This window comes from Pieris rapae, chromosome 12, assembly GCF_905147795.1.
Source record: "Pieris rapae chromosome 12, ilPieRapa1.1, whole genome shotgun sequence".
Taxonomy (NCBI): Eukaryota; Metazoa; Arthropoda; class Insecta; order Lepidoptera; family Pieridae; genus Pieris; species Pieris rapae.
The window spans coordinates 8,491,066-8,514,004 of NC_059520.1; the positions used below are offsets into that span (position 1 = coordinate 8,491,066).

At 35.9% G+C, this 22,939-nt stretch overlaps 2 protein-coding genes across 2 annotated transcripts in view; both read left to right on the top strand.

The window, feature by feature from the left end:
• LOC110999333 overlaps positions 1-13,846 on the top strand; it is a 30,158-nt gene extending 16,312 nt beyond the window's left edge. Inside the window, exons 3-11 of the mRNA XM_045630397.1 lie at positions 1,425-1,477; positions 1,831-2,296; positions 3,233-3,839; positions 4,809-5,225; positions 5,801-6,061; positions 7,983-8,191; positions 9,025-10,230; positions 10,581-10,755; positions 11,481-13,846. Coding sequence (XP_045486353.1) covers positions 1,425-1,477; positions 1,831-2,296; positions 3,233-3,839; positions 4,809-5,225; positions 5,801-6,061; positions 7,983-8,191; positions 9,025-10,230; positions 10,581-10,755; positions 11,481-11,579 — 3,493 coding nt within the window. The 3' untranslated portion in view covers positions 11,580-13,846. The remainder of the gene's footprint in view (positions 1-1,424; positions 1,478-1,830; positions 2,297-3,232; positions 3,840-4,808; positions 5,226-5,800; positions 6,062-7,982; positions 8,192-9,024; positions 10,231-10,580; positions 10,756-11,480) is intronic.
• A 2,414-nt stretch (positions 13,847-16,260) lies between these two features.
• On the top strand, positions 16,261-22,303 carry LOC110999334. Its single transcript, XM_022268347.2, has 6 exons — positions 16,261-16,379; positions 17,207-17,375; positions 17,720-17,938; positions 18,531-19,997; positions 20,405-21,607; positions 21,890-22,303. Exons 1-6 carry the CDS (start codon positions 16,271-16,273, stop codon positions 22,059-22,061), a joined length of 3,339 nt encoding a protein of 1,112 aa, XP_022124039.2. The 5' UTR covers positions 16,261-16,270; the 3' UTR covers positions 22,062-22,303.
• Positions 22,304-22,939: the final 636 nt, after the last annotated feature.

Sequence of the window (22,939 nt, forward strand, 5' to 3'; positions counted from 1 at the left end):
TTTTGTAATTCTTCTAGTTCCTTTTCTTTTGTATCGCCATTCATGAATCCGTGAGATTAGCTTTTTAGTTTTTGAATATTTTTTGTATTACTTTAGATTACGGTTCTATAACTCTTTTAATAAAATTGGTTATAGACTTCTTGGACCTTACCCATCATTTTCTTTTTTATTTATTTTTTAGGCCTTAGCCTTTTTTTAGGTTATAAATTTAACGAAGTGTAAAAAAAAACAAGATTATGTTTTGTCACAATTTGAGGGAAACCGAAGGTAAATTGTCGGAGATTATATATTTTTTTTTAATTTAAACAATTTTGTAAATATGTATTTAAAATTTACGTATTAAGTTTTTAATGAGGATAAGCTTCTTTAAACTCAAGTTTTTCCGTATAATTAAGTAGAATATACCATTTTAATGTACATATACTAATATACACAATATTATAATATTATTATTTTATAAATGTATGTACAAAACAACTGCCGGTTTGTTGACCTTGGCGTCTGTATATCAAAATTAGGTATATTGGATTTTATATACGTTCGCACAAGTACCGTCTTTGGATCTTATCCTTAACGCTCGAATAAACATTTCATAGTTATTATTATATTTAATTACTGAATAATTTACACTAAACATTACTGATAAAAATATAAAGTAACATATACTTTTTAATACAACTCTCTTCGAACAGGTGTTTCAAGGCTTTGGAGAATTTAAGTCAATACAGGAAATAGTGTAGAGTGTAGTGTCTAGAGAGTATGTCGCAATAAAGTAGTTAAATCAGAGAGTTTATTGTATCTCTGTACAGTTAATTAAAGGTCGATATTCTATCAAGTCGCTAAAGTTCCGTCAAACAAGTGACTGAACGAAATGTTTGACGAGTTTCCTAAACGTTCACAGGCAACACGACTAACCTAACCTAACCATTTACAATAAAACAAAACATGGAATTTCCAAGCTCTCAGTTCTTCACGATCACACTACAATAATCATGGTGGAGTCGGCAACATGTTTACAATTTCATCAAAGACCACAATTTGTAACAAAAACTCTAAAAGTAATCTGTTGTCGTGACCATCATCTTGTTTTACATTAGTAATCAACACGCTGGATTTCGGTCAGACAGATAGTTAAAAGTTTTCGACGCTGCTTTATTTCAATCAAAATGCTTTCGAATTGATTGAATTTCGATGTTTAATTCACTGCCTAGAGAATCGATTAACTCTCTGATTTATTACTACTTTACTGCGACATGAACACGATATGTTAGTATTCTACGTATAGTATGTTATGTTACAAAATTCGATAAATACGGAAAGGGTAAAGGATTTTAGAAGTATACCACGATCATTTTTTAAAACATGTTTTATATTCTAAAGTACTCTTGAAAACATTTAATTTACCTAAGTTTATTTTTTCCTAGTTGGGGGAACACGGCGTGCACCCTGTTGCTCGCCATTACTGTCACTGTATCAGGTAATTACTTATTCTTTTAAACTTTTTTCCAATACCATAAACAACATGTTGTTTTTTGTTTTTTTTTTCATTTTTCACTCAAGAGGTTACAGTTAGATGGTTAATTTAATGTTTATTAAGTGGTGAAAAAAATAATTACATAGATTCCTTATTCACATAAAATATTTATTAAGTTTTAAAAATTTAATATTTCGCCCAAACCTAAACCTGTTAAAAAATTACTTAACTCAAATATGGCTAGTATAACACACATTTATTTAACTAATGTAAAAGACGCGTTATTGAAAGCCCTAATAATGAATATAGAAGAAAGCGAAGCTCTATAAAATTAACTCCAAGTAAATCTGTTACAGAAACCAACATAACTCACAAAGAATCTATAGCAGTGACAGCATGTGTGGCGGGAGATGGTGCCGACGCATCACCAGCACTAGCAGAACTAGCTGCACTAACATTACGCATAGGAGGAATAAGGGCACACGCAGTTCCACCACCAGAATTATGTGTGTCTCCATCAAGGGCGGACTCAGTCGCCTGCCAAAAAGCAATCTTCTCAGACCTAGGACAAGGGAAATTACACGTAGCACTCTTATCAGTGCCGGCAGGAAGCTCGCTCTCTTCGTGGTTGCTCAGAAATAATGGATTAGATGATCTTGGTGACGTCATTATGTCCCCGACAAGACGGGTGTGTGTGGCCCCACCACCAGCCAGATCAATACTAGATTTAGAAGACGCTTTAATTGCTCGAAAGTATTACATAGCACGGGACACAGCGTTAGAACTACAGGCAGATATGCAAAATAATGTAACATTGAAAATGTAAGTAGCCTACACTATGCAACTAAAACTGTAAATTATACTTATTATAATTTACTAGCAGACTCGGCCCAGCGATGCTGTGGCTAAGGTTTTTTCTTATATTACATAGTAGCACACTAATGAAGGGAAACGGTAGAACTTATGTGAAAGGTAGATAGCTTATGTGAAACGTTGGTACTTTTAACACAGCGCCATCTGTTAGAATTGTATAAAAAAAAAACAAATAATTTGCAATAAAATAAAATTGCGAGTATAATTATAGATCTAAGCTATCCTATCTCTCAAGTTGGATCGAACTGCACATGGTGTGCGAATTTTATTATAATCGGTGGTGGTTTACGAGTCCATTGAGGACAATCATTGTGACACGAGATATAATTTCATTTATTATTATTATATATATTAAGATTACGCGTCACGTTGTTTGTCCGCTATGGACTCCTAAACTACCAAACCAATATCAATCAAATTTGCACCATGTGCATTGTGATCTTACTTAAAAAATAGGAAGCATATATATATAATTCTACTATACTTATTAATGTCACTGAACTCGTCATAAACGGCTGGGCCGATTTAATGCTATTTTAAATGCGCTTTGGTAAAGCCCTGGCTGATTCACAAATCAGCCCGGCAGATGGCGCTGCAGTCGGTACCATCATACTTTGTTTAATATCCTAATCGCTTGAAACATCATGCAGGACAACGTCTGTCGGGTCCGCCAGTACCTTTTTATTTTATGCGATACAAGATTTAATATCAAATTGAATTGATCTCTTATGAACCCTGAATAGAGCAGAAGATGTCCATAGTGAGGGTCCATCGCGTTAAGTCTTCAGCTTTATTTCACCATGTTCCAAGTCTTTCCTGCTTTGTCTCCCAAAATGTGTGTAAATTGAAATTTATCACTATTAAATTATTTGAAATATTTTACAGCGAAGCAAAGCTTCCTAAAATGTATGAACCAGAATGGTGTAACTCAAATACATCATGTGCAACTATCTTCACAAGTGATGTGGGAGAGGCTCGCCTTTTATATGAGGTAGTGAAGGAAAACTATCTTCGCGCTATCGTCGTTCCATTAGGAACAAATTTACAAAATCTCACCAACAGTATCAACAATCGAACGCTTGTTTGTGACTGGAATCAACATTTCCAAGAGCCATTTTACCCTCTCGGTCCTCCACCATGTAAAATGGACGCAGAGAAATGTCACTTCGAAAGCCGCCGCGTTGTGAAATGGATTAACACGAGAGCTTTAGCGAGGTCTCCCTCGGCTGTTAGAGCTTTACGCAGATTAAAAATCAACTTTTCTGGTTTACAAGAGTTGGCGACGAAGAAGAGAGACTACGGTGTCGAGGCTGGTGCTCTAGCCTTTTTGTCTGATCATCCAGTACGCGACAATGTTCGCCAATTGCGTGTAGTCACATTTTTACCTGAAGACACAAAACGTGAAGTGTACAACTCTTCGGCGTTAATGGCTGCAGCAGTACTGGCTGCTAGGGATCTTGAAGGACTTCTGCCTGGAATTGCAACTTTTAAGGTTGGTATCTGATGACGAGTTTTATAGAACAGGGGAAAAAGACAAATTGGCATGAAGCTCACTTGATGTTCAGTGACACCGCCGCCCATGGACACTCTACGCTAGAGAGCTCGCGAGAACGTTGCTGGCCTTTTAATTGGTATGCACTATTTTTGAAGTACCCTAAGTCGAATTGGTTCAGAAATATTTCAGTGGTCAGCTTGTTCCACATAATGGGTGCGCGGCAGAAACTGCGATAGAAGATGCAGCGAACAGTTATTTAGGTTTTTTTTTTTAATTTATTCATATTTATTTTAAAAGGTTCTCTAACGAAACACATACAAACATTTTCAGATAACACATGACATACATAAACAGGATACATGCATGTGCATCAATGACAAGCGTGCACAACATTTATAAGAAAACAGAAAAGTAAAAAACGAACTAGATTAAAAATAATACAAATGTGCAATATAAAATTATAAAATAAAAAACATTTGTGCAATTCACACATGGTAGAAGTGAAACCTTCAAAAACAAATATAAATTAATCATTTTCCACTATCTAAATGTGTGTGTTCTTTAAAAACAGTATATTTTAATTATACATTTTAATTTATAAGTTTAATATAAATCTTTAATTTGACAAAAACTAAAACAACGAAAGTTTGAAATTCGATCAAAAAAAAAGCGGCAGTAAATAGAGGCTGTATAATGCCTGCTATTAAATCATATGATGAATTGATGTTTCTGTCTCTCTTTACCGCTGCATCCGGTTTGAAATCACGACGATTCGAAAGAAGTTTATCTATCTCATTTTCTCCCACGTTAAATCATATGAATTAATGTTTCTGTCTCTTTTTACTGTCGCTTTTTCGTTGCATCCGGTTTGAAATCACAACGATTCTAAAGAAACTTTCACTCATTCACTTCAATAATAACTAATACATTTCTACTACATGTTTTAGCTCGCCTCATTATTTTCAGGTCCAAACATATGACGACCGTTGCAATGCAGTACAAGCTTATAAATACCTAATAGACGCTTTGGGAACTGGTGACTATGATGCGTTGACTGCTGCTGTTGGACCTGCATGTGGTGTACCATTTGCAGACGTGGTACGTCAGGGTCCTTCCCATCGTCTCCCAGCGCTGGCCTATACCCCTCAATCTCCTCCGTCGCCCCCCGCGGCCCCATTGGCTTTATTAGCAGCTGGAGACGCTAGAAGTATAGGATCTGCTGTAGCAGCCTTTTCAAATAGCTTAGGATGGAGACGGATGGTATCTCTAAGCGAAACAGCAACGCACTCTGCCCTAGCAACAGCCAGTTTTGGAGTCGACTTCATAGTCAACCTGGAATTACCAGATGAGAGACCGGAGTACGATCCTTCTATTTTTACATTGGTAAGTTTCTTTCTCGAAAGCTAGTGAAGTTTTGTAACGAATTGCAGTAAATAATTCATTTGTAGTGACATATTCACTCATACATTATTGTAGTTGTGTATAGTAGCTATAACCTTTTGCCTTGTTTGTAATATGCTATGTTCGGTGGTCTAGGTGCAACCGGTGTGTAAATAATATATTATTAGATTTGTATTTTTATTATTAAGGAACAAACAAAACAACAAAAGAAGGATGTAACTAATATTGACTTCATCAGTCTTACAAAAATTACGATTCCTATATTGATTTCAATGCTAGAATCAAAGTATCATCCAAAGAAATCGTAGAAATTACGATTCCTATTTTGAACTCAATGCTAGAATCAAAGTATCATTCAAAGAAATCGTAGAAATTACGATTCCTATTTTGAACTCAATGCTAGAATCAAAGTATCAATAAAAAATCGTAGAAATTACGATACGACGTTTCAATACTAGAATCAAACAGTTTTTGCTTTGATAGTTTGATTATAATCTTGTCTTTAACACGGGTTTACCCAATTCTCCGAAATTTGAATTTTTACTTATATATTACAGTGGGCAGACCGCGTAGATCGGGCAGATGGGCGAATCATCTATGTATCAGTGGAAGATGCACGGGCAGTCCGTCACGCATTATGTGCGGGTCACAAGTCAGGACTAACCCCTAGCAGCGGTGCTGTCTGGATCCTGCCATCTGGTCTTCCACAAAACTGGCAAACACCCAAAGGCGATACATGTACAGCTGAAGAAATTGACGAAATGCTTCTTGGACATATTTCTGTGGCCCAGGAGTGGATGCTACCTTGGCTAGATGATGTAAGTTCTGAACCTTTTTCGTACACACATATTTTTCATACAAAATATCTTTACAACTTTTATAACCTACAGTCATAATAATTAAAAAAAAAATTGGTCTCTATAGCAGTGTACCTTCAATGCTGGCAACATTTTCACGCTGTATATAGTTATTCTTTGAGCGAAAAAAGCACCATCTGGGGTCAACCAGGCGGGAAAATTTATATTTTAATTAGCATTATATTTAATCTACTGCAAAGGGAACAATATCAAACTTGGCAGGAAGACTTTTATATCTAAGCCGTCCGAATTATTTTCCACCTGCTCTTCGTCAGTGCCAGCTTTTGTAGTTGTCCAAGGGAAGTCAGACGTGGCTAATATGTCCACACAAGTAGCGTCCCATACAAAACCCCAACCCTAAGGATCAAAGACGTCAAAACAAGATGCTTGCCATCCTCTGTAGCGATGCCTAGTTGGCTCCACATTGCTGAAACAGGCAGGCTTTTTATGTTGGAGCATTTTAATTTATTTTACCACAACATTAGGACAAACATGTTATACCAACAAATAGACATATATATAATAGTACAATAATACATTAAAAAAAGGATTTTAAACTACATTTCAAAAGCATTAAGCTTTAGAAATAGTGAGGATGAAGACATAACTTGGCATGAAGTTGAGAAAGACGTCATCAAGATTAAAACCAATTTAATGTTTGCTAAAATTTTAATTTATTTCGACGAAAAGTTAGAAAAACATTTGTCCTTGTGTAGTATAAATTACATTTGCAATTACGTACTTACGTACGTAATACAAAAAATAGTAGCACTCTTTGTAAACATCAAAATTACAGATATCCAGATGGAGTATTCCGATTAATAAGCTAATAGGTGTTTCCGTACAGAGTGCACAACGCAAAAATGAAAGAAAAATTAACATACGAAGGCTTGAATTTTTATTAGATTTATATAATGCAAAAATACAAAATAAATATGTAATTAGCTGACCGCGAAGTATGTCGCCAATAAACAGGAAATAGATTTACATTAACTCCAAATTATTTATTAATAGATTTTTTATTGAAATTTTATGAGTATCCTTTGAAATCTAAGAAAATAACAACTCCTAAAAATGATAGAAATCGTTGTAATGTGTTTTATATTTTAAATCTTCCATTAAGTGATGTATTTCACTTGATTTATTTACATAGTATTTATATTTATTTTATACGTAGGTTTTACTATAATATTAAAGAAATTTAATATACATTCTATGATGAATTAACCTCACTTATTTATGAACCATCAAAAATATATATACATAAAACCAGTCAAGCAAAAATCCTTGATTTTTTTACAATTTCTTTACATTCTTACTAGTGTGTCTTACTGGCGTGTGTACAGTCTAGAAGCTTGACGACGCATGCCGTCGACTTTTTAGCTCTAAGATATACCTGTTCCCTTACTATGTTTGCCTTTAGCGTGCTCGTTGAATCACGCACATAGAAAAGTTGGTACACAACCATAGATCGTATTTACGTCCTCTGTCGCACGCGCTTTTCATTTGCACTTATTCAGCTACTAAATTTTTTAAATCTTAACAGAACATAAAGGATACAATCTTTGTAAATACGTGAGGAACATGTATACTAACAATACAATAATAGACCTGTATACCTAGTCATTTTATTCTGGGAGTACATTGTCTTCACATACAATTATTTAACTAATGTATACAAGTATTGTAAATTTTATTTTAAAAAATTTAGTGTAGAGTTTCTTTCCCATTTTCCACAGGAAACTACCTTTTGTAAGGGGCATCTAGATTCATCTTTATATTTAATTTAACGTTCAAAAATGCCATTTTAGTTCGTCTAATTGGAATAATTGATTTGATTGATTGATTGATCACCAGAAATCAAAATCTGTTATGTCATCAGAATGCAAATACTTCGAGATCGGAAGAAATTGAGTCATGGGAGTACCGTTGGAGAGAGGACTGTCATATGCTAAACAAACCCTGCGACAAGCCAGGCCCGTATGCAGCTTTGCTGTATGACGTACTAAAGCTTTGGGCCAGCGCACTCAAAAAGCTAATTATTGCTCGACCAGCTGCCCTTGACGATCTTCATGATCCCGATCTTTTAAGGTGTGTGGGAATGCCTTTTTTTATTTTGTTACTCGTTTAGTAAAACCGCCTTATTTGAAAGCACTAAGATATCAATCAACTTCTTAGCCTTGGAACATACATATCTGTAGTTATAAATTTGCTGAAGTTACAATGAGGCTTTGAACTAAATACAATCAATAGTTACTGTATATCGATGGTGTTTCGGATTTTTTTAATATGTATTTTTAATGTGTATATTATTGTATATATTAAAAAATCATTCCTAAACACCAAGCATTATGAAGAACTCTCTCTCTTATTCTTCTTACAATGTGAGTATCGGCTGGCATCACCTGATGTTACACTTAATGTTTGCCTCCTGTTACATAAAAATAAAGTAGTTTCTTGAAAATGTATAAACTCTTTTGGCGCGTTAGGAAAAAATAGGAGAGAGAATGTTTACGATGCGTTCACCGTCGCAAGCAACCGACACTCTGAAGTTAGCAAAGTCAACATACCTAATAGTTTTTTTGTGATATTTAAATAAACTTTATCAAGATGTTTTATTATAAAACATGCAATGTATTAAATACCTTTGATCTATCGTTAGTGTCGTTTTTTCTACAAACGTAGAATAAGGCGATAGAATTTTATCATGTTCCGCCAAAGAGATACAACCTCTAACGCGTGCACAATTACTTACATGTTTTTTTCTCCAATCAATGCTGTATTTATAATTTAGATACCTCTAAACTGGTTTTGAAAGTTCCATGCGTATAGTATTACGCACGTGTAATAATTATAATAATAAAGCAATTAATTAGGCTTTTAAATGAATTAGAAACTTGTTTAAAAACAAAATCCGCTTTCAGATCATTGGTGACCAACGCAACTCTAATCGAATATGAAGGACTAACGGGGAAATTTGAATGGATTAAACTGAGTAAAGATGGCGCTATATTTGCTCGATCTTCTCCTCTTATCATCTACCAATGGGACGGTCAGCGTCGACGTGAGATTGGAAGATGGTTTGATGATAAACTGGAGTTAGAAGAGAATGCCTTGAAATGGTATACAGCTGATGGTCGCAGACCTGATGATGGCCACGATCGATGCGCTCTACAGCCTTTAGCCGACTTATTCAACATACAATGCCGCACAGCAACCATTCTTCTAGTATCTGCTTTGCTGGGAGTTACAATCGTGATTTTATCCGGACTAATGGTCTACTGCAAGCGACGAGCAGAGAAGAAATATCGGGCAAAACTCGAAGCATTAACCTTGAGAAGACTTCCACTAGTCAAGTCTGTAGGCTTGGATCCATGGGAAATTCCTCGTGAAAGAGTTGTTATAAACAGGAAATTGGGCATGGGGGCCTTTGGAACCGTGTATGGTGGCCACGCCCTATTAGCTGAAGACCGAGGTTGGACAGCTGTAGCAGTCAAAACTTTAAAAGCTGGAGCCAGTAACGAGGAAAAACTAGATTTTCTATCGGAAGCGGAAGTGATGAAACGATTCGATCACAAGAATGTCGTGAAGCTATTGGCTGTGATCACAAAAACTGAACCAGTCTGCACGGTTATGGAGTTCATGCTCTATGGAGACTTGAAGAACTATCTTCTAGCTCGAAGGCATCTAGCTAACTCCGATTCTGGAGACGACCCAGAGGAGCAAGTGTCTGCTAGAAGACTGACGGGCATGGCTTTGGATATTGCGAGAGCGCTTTCGTATTTAGCGCAAATGAAATACGTGCACAGAGATGTCGCAGCACGAAATTGCTTAGTCAGCGCAAGGAGAGTCGTGAAGTTGGCTGACTTTGGGATGACGAGGCTGATTTTTGAGAATGATTACTACAGATTTAGCAGGAAAGGGATGCTGCCAGTGAGATGGATGGCCCCAGAGAGTTTAGCTCTTGGGATATTTTTACCTGCGTCTGATGTGTGGTCTTTCGGAGTGCTCCTCTATGAAATAGTGACGTTTGGCTCCTTGCCCTACCAAGGACTTAGTAATAGTGAAGTGTTGAATAAAGTGAAATCTGGACAGACAATTTCACTGCCGACGGGTTTGAAGCCTCAATTGTAAGTTTTTCAGTAAATACTTTTTACGAATTGTTACCTTGTATGAATTTTTAATATAATTTATTTAAACAAGCAATGTTGGCCTAGTGTGACTCTTATGTTTGAGGTCGTAGCTGTGATTCCCAGCTGTGCACCAATGAACTTATTAATGTATGCCCATGAGCACATTTAATAAGCGCTCGAACCGTGAAGGAAAACGGCTTGCTTTAGGTCCAGAAAGTCGATAAAGTATTTCAGACACAGCTGGGTGATTACCTAATTGCCTAATAGATTGACAAATGATCATGAAACAGATACATAAATTTGAGGCCTAGACCTAAAACGGTAACCATAAGTGTTTTTCATTACAGAGAAGGCCTAATCAAGTCGTGCTGGCAGCCAGAGTATAAATCCCGTCCCACGGCGTCAGAGGTGGCCGCCTTCATTGCTGACACCCCTCGACTACTCTCCCCATGTCTTGACTTACCCTTGGATGCCCTGTCTCTTGACGTTGACTCTTGGAGACTGTCCAAAGAAAGGGCTGAAGTGAGTTTTTGGTTGAATGTTTATATGAAATGTATACTGAAAGTTAGGAATGCCTTTTTGCCGATACGATACCGATAATCTTATCGATATATCGCCGTTACCGATTCCGATACTAACGCTTATTGAATGAAAATTAAATTTTAGGTAATATCAACTATCAAGATTGGTTTAAAGTTTTCAATTTGTATTATAAAATATAAACACAATATTCGAATAGGATGTAAGGTTTAGTTATTTAAATTCATAGTTAAGAGTAATCATTAAATAAAAATAAATAATTGTTAATAATTAAAGTTAACTTTGATAAGATTTTTGTAATTCTGTATTTTATTTAATGTTATATCGGAAAAATACTACGCGCAATGGCAGTTAAAAGCCAACGTTTGCAACGCACTAGATTTTAGGCACGAAATTTTTAAAAGTATCGTATCGGCAATTTAAATATCGCCGATACCGATATATCGGCAAACCAAGTAGTAGTAAAGTATCGCCGATATATCGGTATCGGTATCGCATGCATCCCTACTGAAAATTAATGTTGGTAACTTGCTAACTATTGACCATATTTATAATGACTTTTTTTTTATTTTAGCTACGATTTTTTTTTTACTTTCTTTCATATATAGATCCATTTTATATCATGGTGTAAGATGGCCAGTCTAGAGTCCAAAGCCTGGTCAATGCAGAAAACTTTGGGCTACAGAATAATACTAATAATTTTTTAGGCTCGATGGGTATCATGGGCCGCACCTCCATCCGCGACCACCGACGTCACTTACCTCAGCGCAGACGCACCGCGGGAAAATGACCGATTCTTACCATAATTTAAAGTAAATATAATTTGTAAATACTTATTCTAGGCCATGGGCATGGAAGCCTTTCGCAAGGCTAAAAAAGCGTTTAACATATTTAACTATAGTTTTTTGTTTAACAATGTTTTTAAAGAACATAATATATGAATTTATTTATGTCAGCGTCGGTACTCTGTAACTTACAAAAACGATTTCAATGTTTGATATGAAATTCATAGGTCTCAATATCCTAACACAACGTTACGTTAAAAAAAGTAAATTGAAATCGGAATCGTTATTTTATGTTGCAGAGTACCCGTGCTCATACCAGTGCTCCAAAAAGTTGGATTAAAATCTTAATATAGCTAAGTAACCAAAGATTTACGTTAAATTTATATATGTAGTACAAATATCAAAAATCATTTTTAAATTCAAACCACGTTGACATAATATAATATAATAATCGTAATAATTAACTACATTTATTAAACTAAAATGTCAGTGTCATTGACTAGTGACAGTGACAGTCTATGACAAATGACAGAAGATTTATACAAACCAAGATATCTAGATTTTAAATATTTAAGTTGAATCCATTTTCAAATGCAAACGGACATTACTGATTTTTTTTATTTATTTAACGGCTGTTACGTAGTTTAAGACGTCTAAAAGCTCAACTTAACTATAAAATATTTTTAATCTGTTTTAATGTGATATAGAACAAAGTGCCTTCTTATCTAAAGTGTTCCTATGCAGCTAAATACTTTCACTTACGTATAGTTTACATTATGCTCAAATTGTATTGTAAGAGTGCGAAATGGTACTTATATGTTGCCCATTATTTTACGTTGGGAAATGCATTGCGCATACCGTGGAGCGACTGCTTAGTGCGGGAGAGTTGTGTGGAACTCGCGATTATGCATAGTACTAATAAATACAGATACCGGCAAACATATTGCAAAATGTTCTTGGGTGCGCCGAAGCGATTTGAGGTATCACTAGGAGGGGGGCGGCGGAAGACAGACGTAGAGGATCGCGTGATTGGTAAATCACGAATCACAGTAGTGGTTTAACCCAGACAATAATAGTTTTAAGCTATTGTATAGATTTTATCGCGAGAGTTGAGCGCGGCAACCGAATCAAGAAAGTCCATAACGAAAAATTTTTTACACACGATGACGTAATATAGATTCGGCCAATACGCATGAGAGCGGGACAGGACGCTTACTGCCTCTCACATCTCTCTGACCAGATCGGTGTTCTCGTAAAGCCGTTTTTTGAGCAATTCAAGAGCAAACTAAGAACACGAATTCAAACAAATGAAACAAATCCCAAATTTTACACTACAGGAATATTACTTGAGAAATATCCGCGTTGTAGGTGTATCGCGTTATATCCAGGATGTAAATCGCGTTATAGGGCTAATGCGTTATAGCCCTATTACGCGATTGATTGATCCATAATAATCTACGTATAGTAATCCCCCCCTACAAATAAAATATTTGTCTCCTCCAGATTTTTCCAACCATTTGCCCTTAGCGTCGTTTTAGACCTAATTGACCTGACTGATCAAATAAGACTAAACAATTGATTTGTCTATTGTTCCGAAATCCGAATTTCGAGGTGGTATAACATCTATGGAAAAAAAGTTGTGAATTGTATGGGACTACAATTGATATGGAACAACTGTGTAAGAAGTAAACTATGAATCTCTTTTAAAACAACGAAAATTTATTTATTTTTAGTCTAATAAAACATTAAATAAATATAAACGCGAATTACATTACACATGTCAAGCGCTTGTCAACTGTCAAATGGCATCTGTCATTTGTGGCTGTCAAGTTGATAGATTTGATATTGATTGATATGATTGTGTATTAAGGTTTTGCTCCAAGTTATTTTTTGCAATCGCTATATTTTTCTAAGAATTACGTAATTTACACAAATGAAGTTAAAACGCGGCAGCTACTTCAATAATAAACAAATTTTATTTTTTAAATAATAATATGATAGTTATACAATTATACAATTGTTTTTACGTAGTTCATAGATTATTTTATATGTTAGACGCCATAATCGTGTACGATTCTACTATGTACTCTGTACATGTAGCCGTATATTGAGCATCACTTTTGTGCCTACGAAATACATTCCAAAATCTAGTCATAGTTGTTAAGTAGTTTTAAGTTTTTAAAATTGTACATAAAATAGTTTTAATATTTATGGTGACTGTTTTGTATGATTTTCGATATAAGTGTTTCTGTGTTATGTAAAACATCACAAATAAATAATTTGAATTACAATATTTTTTATTTAAACCTTTTTTGACGTGACAACGTCTTATAATTCGATGGAGCCCGTACAAAAAAACATGAAGTATGCGGCGCTTCTTCGCTCGTGACGTTACCTCGCTCTGAGGTTCCTTTTATGGCTTGAAGTGCAAGCGAGAGCGCGGAACGAGCGACAAAGAGGCACATTCGGCCTTCTGTTCTTCATTTTTTGCATACATGACACACTTAGACGCCTATTTGGTTAGTTATTTATTTATTTCTTTATTTATTTTGTACTCCTACAGCTAATATAAATTATATATAATAGCAAACAAATACACTCAGAATATAGCCACAGATGGAATACATGATACATTATATAACAAAAAGATTTACAAAAGGGAACAAACAAACAAAGTATTTAATACAATTAACTAACTGTGATTAAATTTAATTAATTAAGCCTAAATTGGTTGTGTTGTGTAATGGTGTAAAAGTGTGGGTGTGTACGTGATGGTGTGTATGTGGGTCGTGCTTATGATGTAGATGATTTTGCGCTATGTATATTCTTAATACATTTTTTAACCACATTCCGCGATAACCTACACAAGTCAATGCCTAAACAGTGGTCATTGTATGTCCGGGCAGCGCGATACAAAACTGAGTTTTTAGCGTAATTAGTATTCATGTGAGGAACAAGAAACAATGTACGAATACGAGTTTTGTAAGCACTCTCCTTAAAGCCACAGCTAGCATTGGAATACTTGGCGTTGACATATCGAACGACGTTCAGTTTCGCGGTCACTTGGAGGGAAAGGCAAAATTAGCCTCCAAAAAGCTCGGTGTGCTCAACAGGGCGAGACGGTACTTCACTCCGGGCCACCGCTTGCAACTATATAAAGCGCAAATTCGGCCCCACATGGAGTACTGTTCCCACCTTTGGGCGGGTGCTCCCCAGTACCAGCTTCTTCCACTTGACCGTATTCAACGAAGAGCGGTTCGAATCGTTGACGACCAAAATCTCTCCAAGCGGCTTGATCCTTTGGCGTTGCGTAGAGATGTGGGGTCTCTCTGCATCTTCTACCGCATTTACCATGGAGAGTGTTCAGAGGAGTTGTTCGGATTAATACCTGCAGCTAAGTTTCATCATCGGACGTCGAGGCAGAATACAAAATACAAAATTCCACCCGTATCACCTCGACGTCCGCCGTTCCACAACTGCGCGTTTTTCCAGGCAGTTTTTGCCGCGCACCACCACTCTGTGGAACCAGCTGCCAACTGAAGTATTTCCGAACCAATTCGACTTAGGGTCCTTCAAGAAAAGAGCGTACCAATTCTTAAAAGGCCGGCAACGCACTCGCGAGCCCTCTGGCATTGAGGGTGTCCATGGGCGGCGGTATCACTTAGCGTCAGGTGAGCCTCCTGCCCGTTTGCCCCCAGTTCTATAAAAAAAAAAAAAAAAAAAGGAACAAGGAAGGGCAACTTTTCCAGAAGGGAGCTGCAATCAATTTTATTTGAGATAATAATATAAGTCAGGCTAATTAAACCACCCTAGATCCTTTCAGTAGTTTCTTGGGCATTTTGCAGACTTCATATTCAGGTTAGGCCACATATTCCTGGACTACGTAGGGGATTTATCTGCAATAAAACAGTCTTGTTCTTGGAGGAGACAGTGGCCCGCAATTGTCCATAGCATTATTTTGAGATCAATTCTGTTGATGATTAACGGTCGCTTTGTCACTAGCGGGTTTACTGCGGGCAGTTTTATTTTGGACGTTTAGGGATGTTTGATTTCTGTGGGGTCTTTGCGAATCCAGGTTCGCACTTGCGAGAAGGGCAAGGGAAAGTGCAACGAATGTTGGGTCAAAATTATTTACATCATCAATATACGAAATCTTTTTTATAAGGCAAATGAATACAAAAATAAAGCAATGGCGGTAACTTTTTTAGGTTTGGCCCTGAGATCTATTTACCTGATTAGATTTTGTTAATTTAATAAGCAAGTAAGTGGTTAGCCGACTTTTTCCTGTCTAAGCCGGTTTTTCCTGAAGTTGCGTTCTTTCACCGTTCGAGTGAAAATTAAATGCGCTTAAAGGAACTTGGTTCACAGCCGATGATCAAACCTACGACCTCTGGGATGCTGATGTAGTAATAAAATAATGTATCAATTGACTATAATGATATGACTTGTAGTGTAATTATAACTTCTATTCTACCTTATAAGACAAGTCTGTACGCCCTTGTGATTGCAGAATGCGAGCTTTAGATTTTACCACCATAACATTTTGTATTCTTGCAAATAAATTATTATTATTACCCTCCAATAATTGTAGCAAAAGAGTTAATATTAATAATTAAATTACTCTGGATTGATCCATTAATAACTTTAAGGAAATACATATAAATGATAAGAGCTGGGAATAACAGTGCTATTACAACATTAACACGGTAAACATGTCGAAAAAATATTTATTTTTTTATGTTATGTTAATAGTGAATTTTCAAGTTAACTCACAACACTGTCAGAAATTACATGATGTATATCACAAATCGCCAAAAAAAGGTATGTCTTACTATTTATTCAAGTTTCATCATAAGAACTGTATATATATTACATTGATATGGTACTTTGAAATATACACTATACTTTTGTATTAACCTATAAATAACGATTAAGACTAATGGTACGTTTGAAATGTCTATCATTATCTATGAAGCATTGTTGACCTGTGATCATAGAACGCCGTCTTCAGAACACGCTGAAATATCTTTTGTCAAAAATATCTCATACATGTAAAATTCAGGAGTTGTTCATTTAGTCTGTTACCTGCTAAACATTCAGGAATGTCATGCGTTCTTCTTCGGTTTCTTCATGCAATGGATTCTTGTTAGATAGTTGTAACTAGGGATGCATCGATACGCTTTTTTTCCGATACGATACCGATACCGATATCAAAGCTGAATGAAAATTAAATTAAGGTAATATCATCTATCAAGTTTGTATTAAAGTTTTTAATTGTTATTATATAACATAAACACTCACAATCTTCGAATAGGATAATATGTTATAGTTATAGTTAAAAAAATAGAATTAAGAAAGATCATTAAATTAAAATAACATAAATAACTGTTTTTTGTTTTTGTGTATTTTATTTTATTTGGTATCGGAAATTAGTACACACGATGGCAATTAAAAGCCAACTAAATAGACCGAGTCACGTTTGCAATGCAATAGATTTTTCAAAGCGTGAAATTTGAAAAGGATCGTTGTATCAACAATTAAAATACGCCGACACCGATATATAGGCAAACCTAAAGTATCGCCGATATATCGGTATCAGTATCGGATGCATCACTAGTGGTTTCTATGAACTCATATTTCTTAATTAGCCCTTAGACATGTGCGCATAGACAAGCAGGAGTACGAAGTGATTGTATCTGGAGGTGGCGGGGCTGCGCGCGCTGCGGCCGCCTTATTACTCGCTGTATTGCGAAACCGACTTTTATACGTATCACGTTTGGATCCAGTACATCGTAATGTTTGCGAGCTTATGACTAAGTAAGTCCATTTGGAAATATTTAAGTTGTATGTTATCAAATATTATATTTTAATATATATATTTTTTATGCATGAAAAAACTAAAAAAAGAGAATATCTCTTTATTGCATTTTTAACCATCAATCGTTAAAAAAATCCATTGTATATTTGAATATTTTTTATTAGTGAACATATCAAGTATACAGTATTTACAATTTTCTTAACCTACTAGTTATTAAGATTATTAAGAACAAATTTATTGCGATGCTTATTCGCTGAGCTATCTAGCAGGCGCCAACTTAAATCTTTAATCAGCCTGTAAATAATCCATTCCATAATCTTTAATTTCATTTATAACATTTCAGATCGCTTGCACTAGCCCCCGCAGCAATATTGAATCATAAGGATTGCGGTATTGGTAATGATATTGATCGTATAACATCTTTATCAACACCTTCCCTACCCGTTAACTTACACTTTATGGCACGACTTTCTACCACGAGTGGCTGTATCATAGAATCTTGGACCTTTCTCAAAAACAACAATGCATCAACATGTGGCTTTTTAACCACGGAAAATGTCAAGTATGTATTTCTTTATTGGGGCGATCTATCTCTCTTAATTTTAAATTCAAAGTATTATTTGTTCAATTTTAGTTTTCTTTGTCTATGAATGTTAGTTAAAACTTGTTTTCTGATTCATATACATATATTGTTTATCTATGTAATCTGTTGGGCTTCCTGTATTGTCTTAGTATTTTGTCTTATAATATGTATAAGTATAAGCTGTAAGATTATTTATTATTAAATAAATAAATATTTCTTTGTAAATACTTAGTTATTCAATCATAGCAAAGTACTAGTGGCTTGAACGTGCATCCATGAGGTTCGAACAATCTGGACGTTTTTGATTATGTGCGTCGTCATTTGTTTGGTGACGGAAAACTTCGCGGGGTAAAAAAACATGCTTTTACAGTGCCAACTAGTCGGAGGCATGTGTTAAAAACAGGCAGATCACCTACTTGCCTAGTAGAAAAATAAATTATCATGGAACATATATCAATATCTAAAGCTATCGCCACTAGTTTTGTCATCTAAAACATGAGGCGGAATTCACAACAGATTTTTAAAATTCCAAGCTATAAAGATATTTTATTAATTTAACATTTTCTTTCAGTGTAGAAGAATCACAGGGGAAGTTTTCAAAACATTGCAATCAGTCACCCTGTATCGTAGTACTGACGAGAAACGAAAGCAGTTATGATAACCAAATCCTACAAGAATTTGAAAAACGAGCTAGTGTTGCTAAACTGAATGTTGCTCTTATAACTTTTGACACTGATACAAGCTTCAGACGAGAAGTATTCAACCTATACAATTCTAATAAAACATATCTCTTCATAGATGAGAATATATGGATTAATGATCCTGATGTTGTACAGTTAGAATTTCCACCATGTCCCAGAGCAGATACTAAGTGTCTATCTGGTTTAATTGTTAATGCTCCAAAAGCTATACTAGTTGGAGATGGAGAAGATGTTAAAGACTATGCACCGCCAATTTATAAGTTGATGAATGAATTCTCTCCAAAACCCGAACACATCAAAGACGTACTTTTAAAAGAGTCGATGTTAGATACACACAGTATAGAGGAAGCGGCTTGTTTCTGGGCATTAAGAAATAAAATCGAATTCGACAAATGGTATAAAATAAAAGAAAAGAAATTGCCTCCCGAATACCTTATTAACCTAATAATTTGCAAAAATGATTCAAATATAGAAATATATAAAAAGGTGTCTGAAGTAGTAAATATAAATTTTCTCTGGAGGGATATAAAAGAATTGGACTATAGAATAAATGCGATGCCTTTAAATTGTACTAATATACATGAGCTCCGAATTGCTCTGTCATATAAACAAAACGATTTGGCAGGCCATATCGTGTTTGGTTGGCACCCAGGATTGGCAGGAGGTTCTAATGCAGTACAGTATACACAAATTCCTTTAATGGTGGCAGGTCCAGCTAACGATTCTCTTTTAGGGGGGTCAACATACGCATCATCAGGCCGATTGACAGACTTAACACGAGCGTATAGACACTTCTTGTATCAGTGTGAATGGTCTCGCGTTGCTATCATTTCCGACTTCACTGAATACTCTAAATCTTTTGCTGAAGCAATTCTTAGTGAGAGAAATCTTAATCATTTCCAAATCACTGTGGGACATGAAACCATATCTCAGGGACTAAGGGAGATGAAATCTCGTGACGCTCGAATAATAATAGTAAATACTGACTGTATATTAGCTGATGCAATACTTTCGGAAGTAGTAAACGTATTCTCACCCTTGACAAATTACGTTTGGATTGTACGCGATTGGTGCGTCATAGAAAACAGAACAAAAATCGAAGCTTTAGTACATTTTACGATCGAATTCTCATGGAGAGGTGGAAAAGTTTTCGGTGGTTCCAACGAATTAAGACTCAATTTATCTGAAATACCTGTCCTGATGCAAAGAAATATCACAATTGTGCCTGAAATTTCGTATCTGGCTGACGCCTTGTTACAACTTGGTCATGGATTTGCAGCGTATCGTAGACGTGACATTAGTAGGCGTTATGATTTACACGGCTTCGGCACGGCACAGTAAGCATTATAATCCAATTTATTTTCCTAAAACTTTTGACGTTTTAAGTAATATAAGCATGCCATATTTCAATAATTTGTCCCTCCTTTCCGGAGAACGCGTTTTGGCCAAAGCTACTGATGTCCAGATTGAGCATTCTGATAAACGAGTTAGGTCTGGATATCCATACCTGCTCCCCTCACACTTTAAAATCGATTTTTGTTATTTTTATTTTTTTACTAGTACTCATTTTGTTTATGTTTTCTTTTTTTTGATATTTCAATGATCTCTTCGTGTATATCATATTTGCCAAAAGTGCTTATCACATTAAAATAGTATGTTCTGGTTCTTTTACCAATGTATCAGTGTGCGAGCGTTTGCAAGCTTTTATCAATAAAAAAAAAATAAAAAAAGTATTCCTTTACAGAGACTATTACGAAGCTATTGGCACAGTAAATGTAACTGGAGTTGCACAAACCCTAAAATTAAATAATTTTTCAGTCCAAGAACCATTAGTATTTGTTGGAAGATGGACAGGAAATGAACGGACCTCTGTGGCTATTTGGAAATTGACCAATAGTACAGTAGTTAAAATTTGGGCCGCTATAAATGACACCGACTCGTGCTATTCAATGCTTGGCTCCGCGAAAATATCAGATAGGGACAACTGCATTGTACGTAGTGATGGTGATTTTACACCACGTTGTCACGATGTTTTCATAATAGTAATTATTACATGTGTTTTATTTATATGTATAGCAATTTATGTAGCACAAAGAATGAGACAAAAACGACTTTTAGCTGAAAACGAGGCGTTAATGGCTAGACTACTTGAAAGTCGTCAAGAAAAAGCGTCTGCGCTGATTGGTTTCCTGGTAGACCGAGGTTCTGTCAGACTCTTACACGAAATAGGCTCTGGTTGCTATGGACGCGTGCGCTTTGCTGAACTAACACGTCCTGGTCGTGGGACCTTAGTTGTTGCCGCAAAAGAACTTCATGAAGGCGTCCTATCGATGGCAGAAGAAAACGAGATACTCAGGGAAGCTTGCGTTCTGGCTCGTTTAGAACACAACAATGTCATTAGGCTTATGGGAGTTTGCCTAGTCGACGGTCCGCCCTTGGTTTTAATGGAGCATGCCATTTATTTAGATCTGCAGCGCTATTTAATAGAACGGCGTCATGTAGCAATGAAACTGGTGTACGATAAAGAGGCGGACAATGAAATGTCAGATGAATGCTTAAATCAGTGGGCCCGTGATGCAGCCTGTGCTTTGGAATATCTAACAGAGCGCCGTTTGGTGCATAGAGACATTCGTGCCGCTAACTGCCTTATAGATAAAAAACGCTCTCTGAAGCTGGCAGACTTTGGTATGGCGCGTGAACTGGACGAAGAAGATTCGACCTACATGACATGTCGTAAAGGGTTGTTTCCAGTGCTATGGATGGCTCCAGAAAGCTTAAAGGAAGGTGTATTTTCACTGGCATCAGATATTTGGGCTACAGGAGTGCTATTGCTAGAGATCGCTACAATAGGAGCTAGGCCGTATGGGGACTGGCCAACGTGGCGTGTATTGAGCCATGTCGTTGATGGAGGAAGACCACCCCTGCCACCAGATGCCTCGATGCAAATGTAAGTAAAATATCTGGCACCATTAAGATCAATTAGTTCATGTAGCTAAAATGAAAATAATAAACCGTGTTAAGTAATTATCGTAATAAAAAAAAATTTTGAGTACCAATAGTTTCCGCCACAAAATGTAAAAACTAACTTTTGAGGAAAAATCCTATTTTTTTATATTACAAATAAAAAGGTACTTATTTGAAATTATTTATTAAATATGACACAGACTACTACGAAAATAAGTTAAAACTCTTGAGAGAAGTATAATAACTGGATATAATGATTTTCCAGGCGTAAATTACTACAAAGATGCTGGCACATGAACCCAGAGAAGCGAATAACTGCGACGGAACTCCGAGAGTACCTGACCAACAATCCGAAAGTTATTTCTATAGCACTACTGTCGCCCGAATTACCTCTCATTGCACCTATACAAGAAGCAGACATCAAATTTTTGACATAATTTATTTATTAAGCGGCTTGCTTGATTTATCTGGAAAAGAAAATTGACTACAGACTATACTCTGATTTTTGTAGCAACACTTATGAAATGTCACATTCCGCAGAATTGTGACATTTCATAAGTGTTGCTACTAAAAGTTCTCCACAGAAAAGGAGTACAAATTTGACCCACTAGAGGGCAATAAAAAATATAATGCTACGTATTTTTTGTTTTACCTACAAAAAGGTATTTGTAAATATTTACTTAAGTGACCTAATTCAAAAATAACAAATATTTCAAAATTACGAATAATATATCGGATTAACTTTAATAACTTTATTTTATTCTTTAGCTGACATCAGTGTCTACTAATTCCAGGTTTTTACATTACATTTATTTGATTACTAATGTAAGATAATGTTATGAACAGTCAGTCTTCCATAATATTTTGACACTATGTTCGTGTGTCTGAGACACCGCACTTTCACTAATATTAACTACATTAGTAGTAGTAACTCAAAAGGTTTACTTCTCTTTAGGCCCAGCGCTCATTATTGGCACCGGCAAGAAAAGGGATCCTTCGGCATTCCTACATGCAAGCGCACACTGTCGGAAACTATATCTTGGCATTCTTCTTATCATATCATTCTTAGGGATGATGGACGCCTTCCTTAAGCATGCTGCACCGTTTTATCTACCCCCGAGTATTGCTTCGGCGCCGGCGTCGCGGCGCATGTCGGCGTACCGAAGGATCCCGAAGCGGCCTCAAAGCTGCCGATGCAGTAGCCTCAAGCTTACAGAAGCGGTATTTTAATTACTACGATCATATATCATTGAACTTTATTGCCATGAAGTTTATGTAATGCTTTTTATCACCTAAAATTTTCTGCTCATTTTCA

What these genes read in the sequence shown, in the direction of transcription:
- LOC110999334 (XM_022268347.2), top strand. Translation starts at nt 16,271, where the DNA reads ATGTCGAAAAAATATTTATTTTTTTATGTTATGTTAATAGTGAATTTT. An exon ending in GTTTGCGAGCTTATGACTAA is followed by an intron (nt 17,376 to 17,719) that starts GTAAGTCCATTT and finishes ATAACATTTCAG; the next exon opens with ATCGCTTGCACTAGCCCCCG. An exon ending in CCAGATGCCTCGATGCAAAT is followed by an intron (nt 21,608 to 21,889) that starts GTAAGTAAAATA and finishes ATGATTTTCCAG; the next exon opens with GCGTAAATTACTACAAAGAT.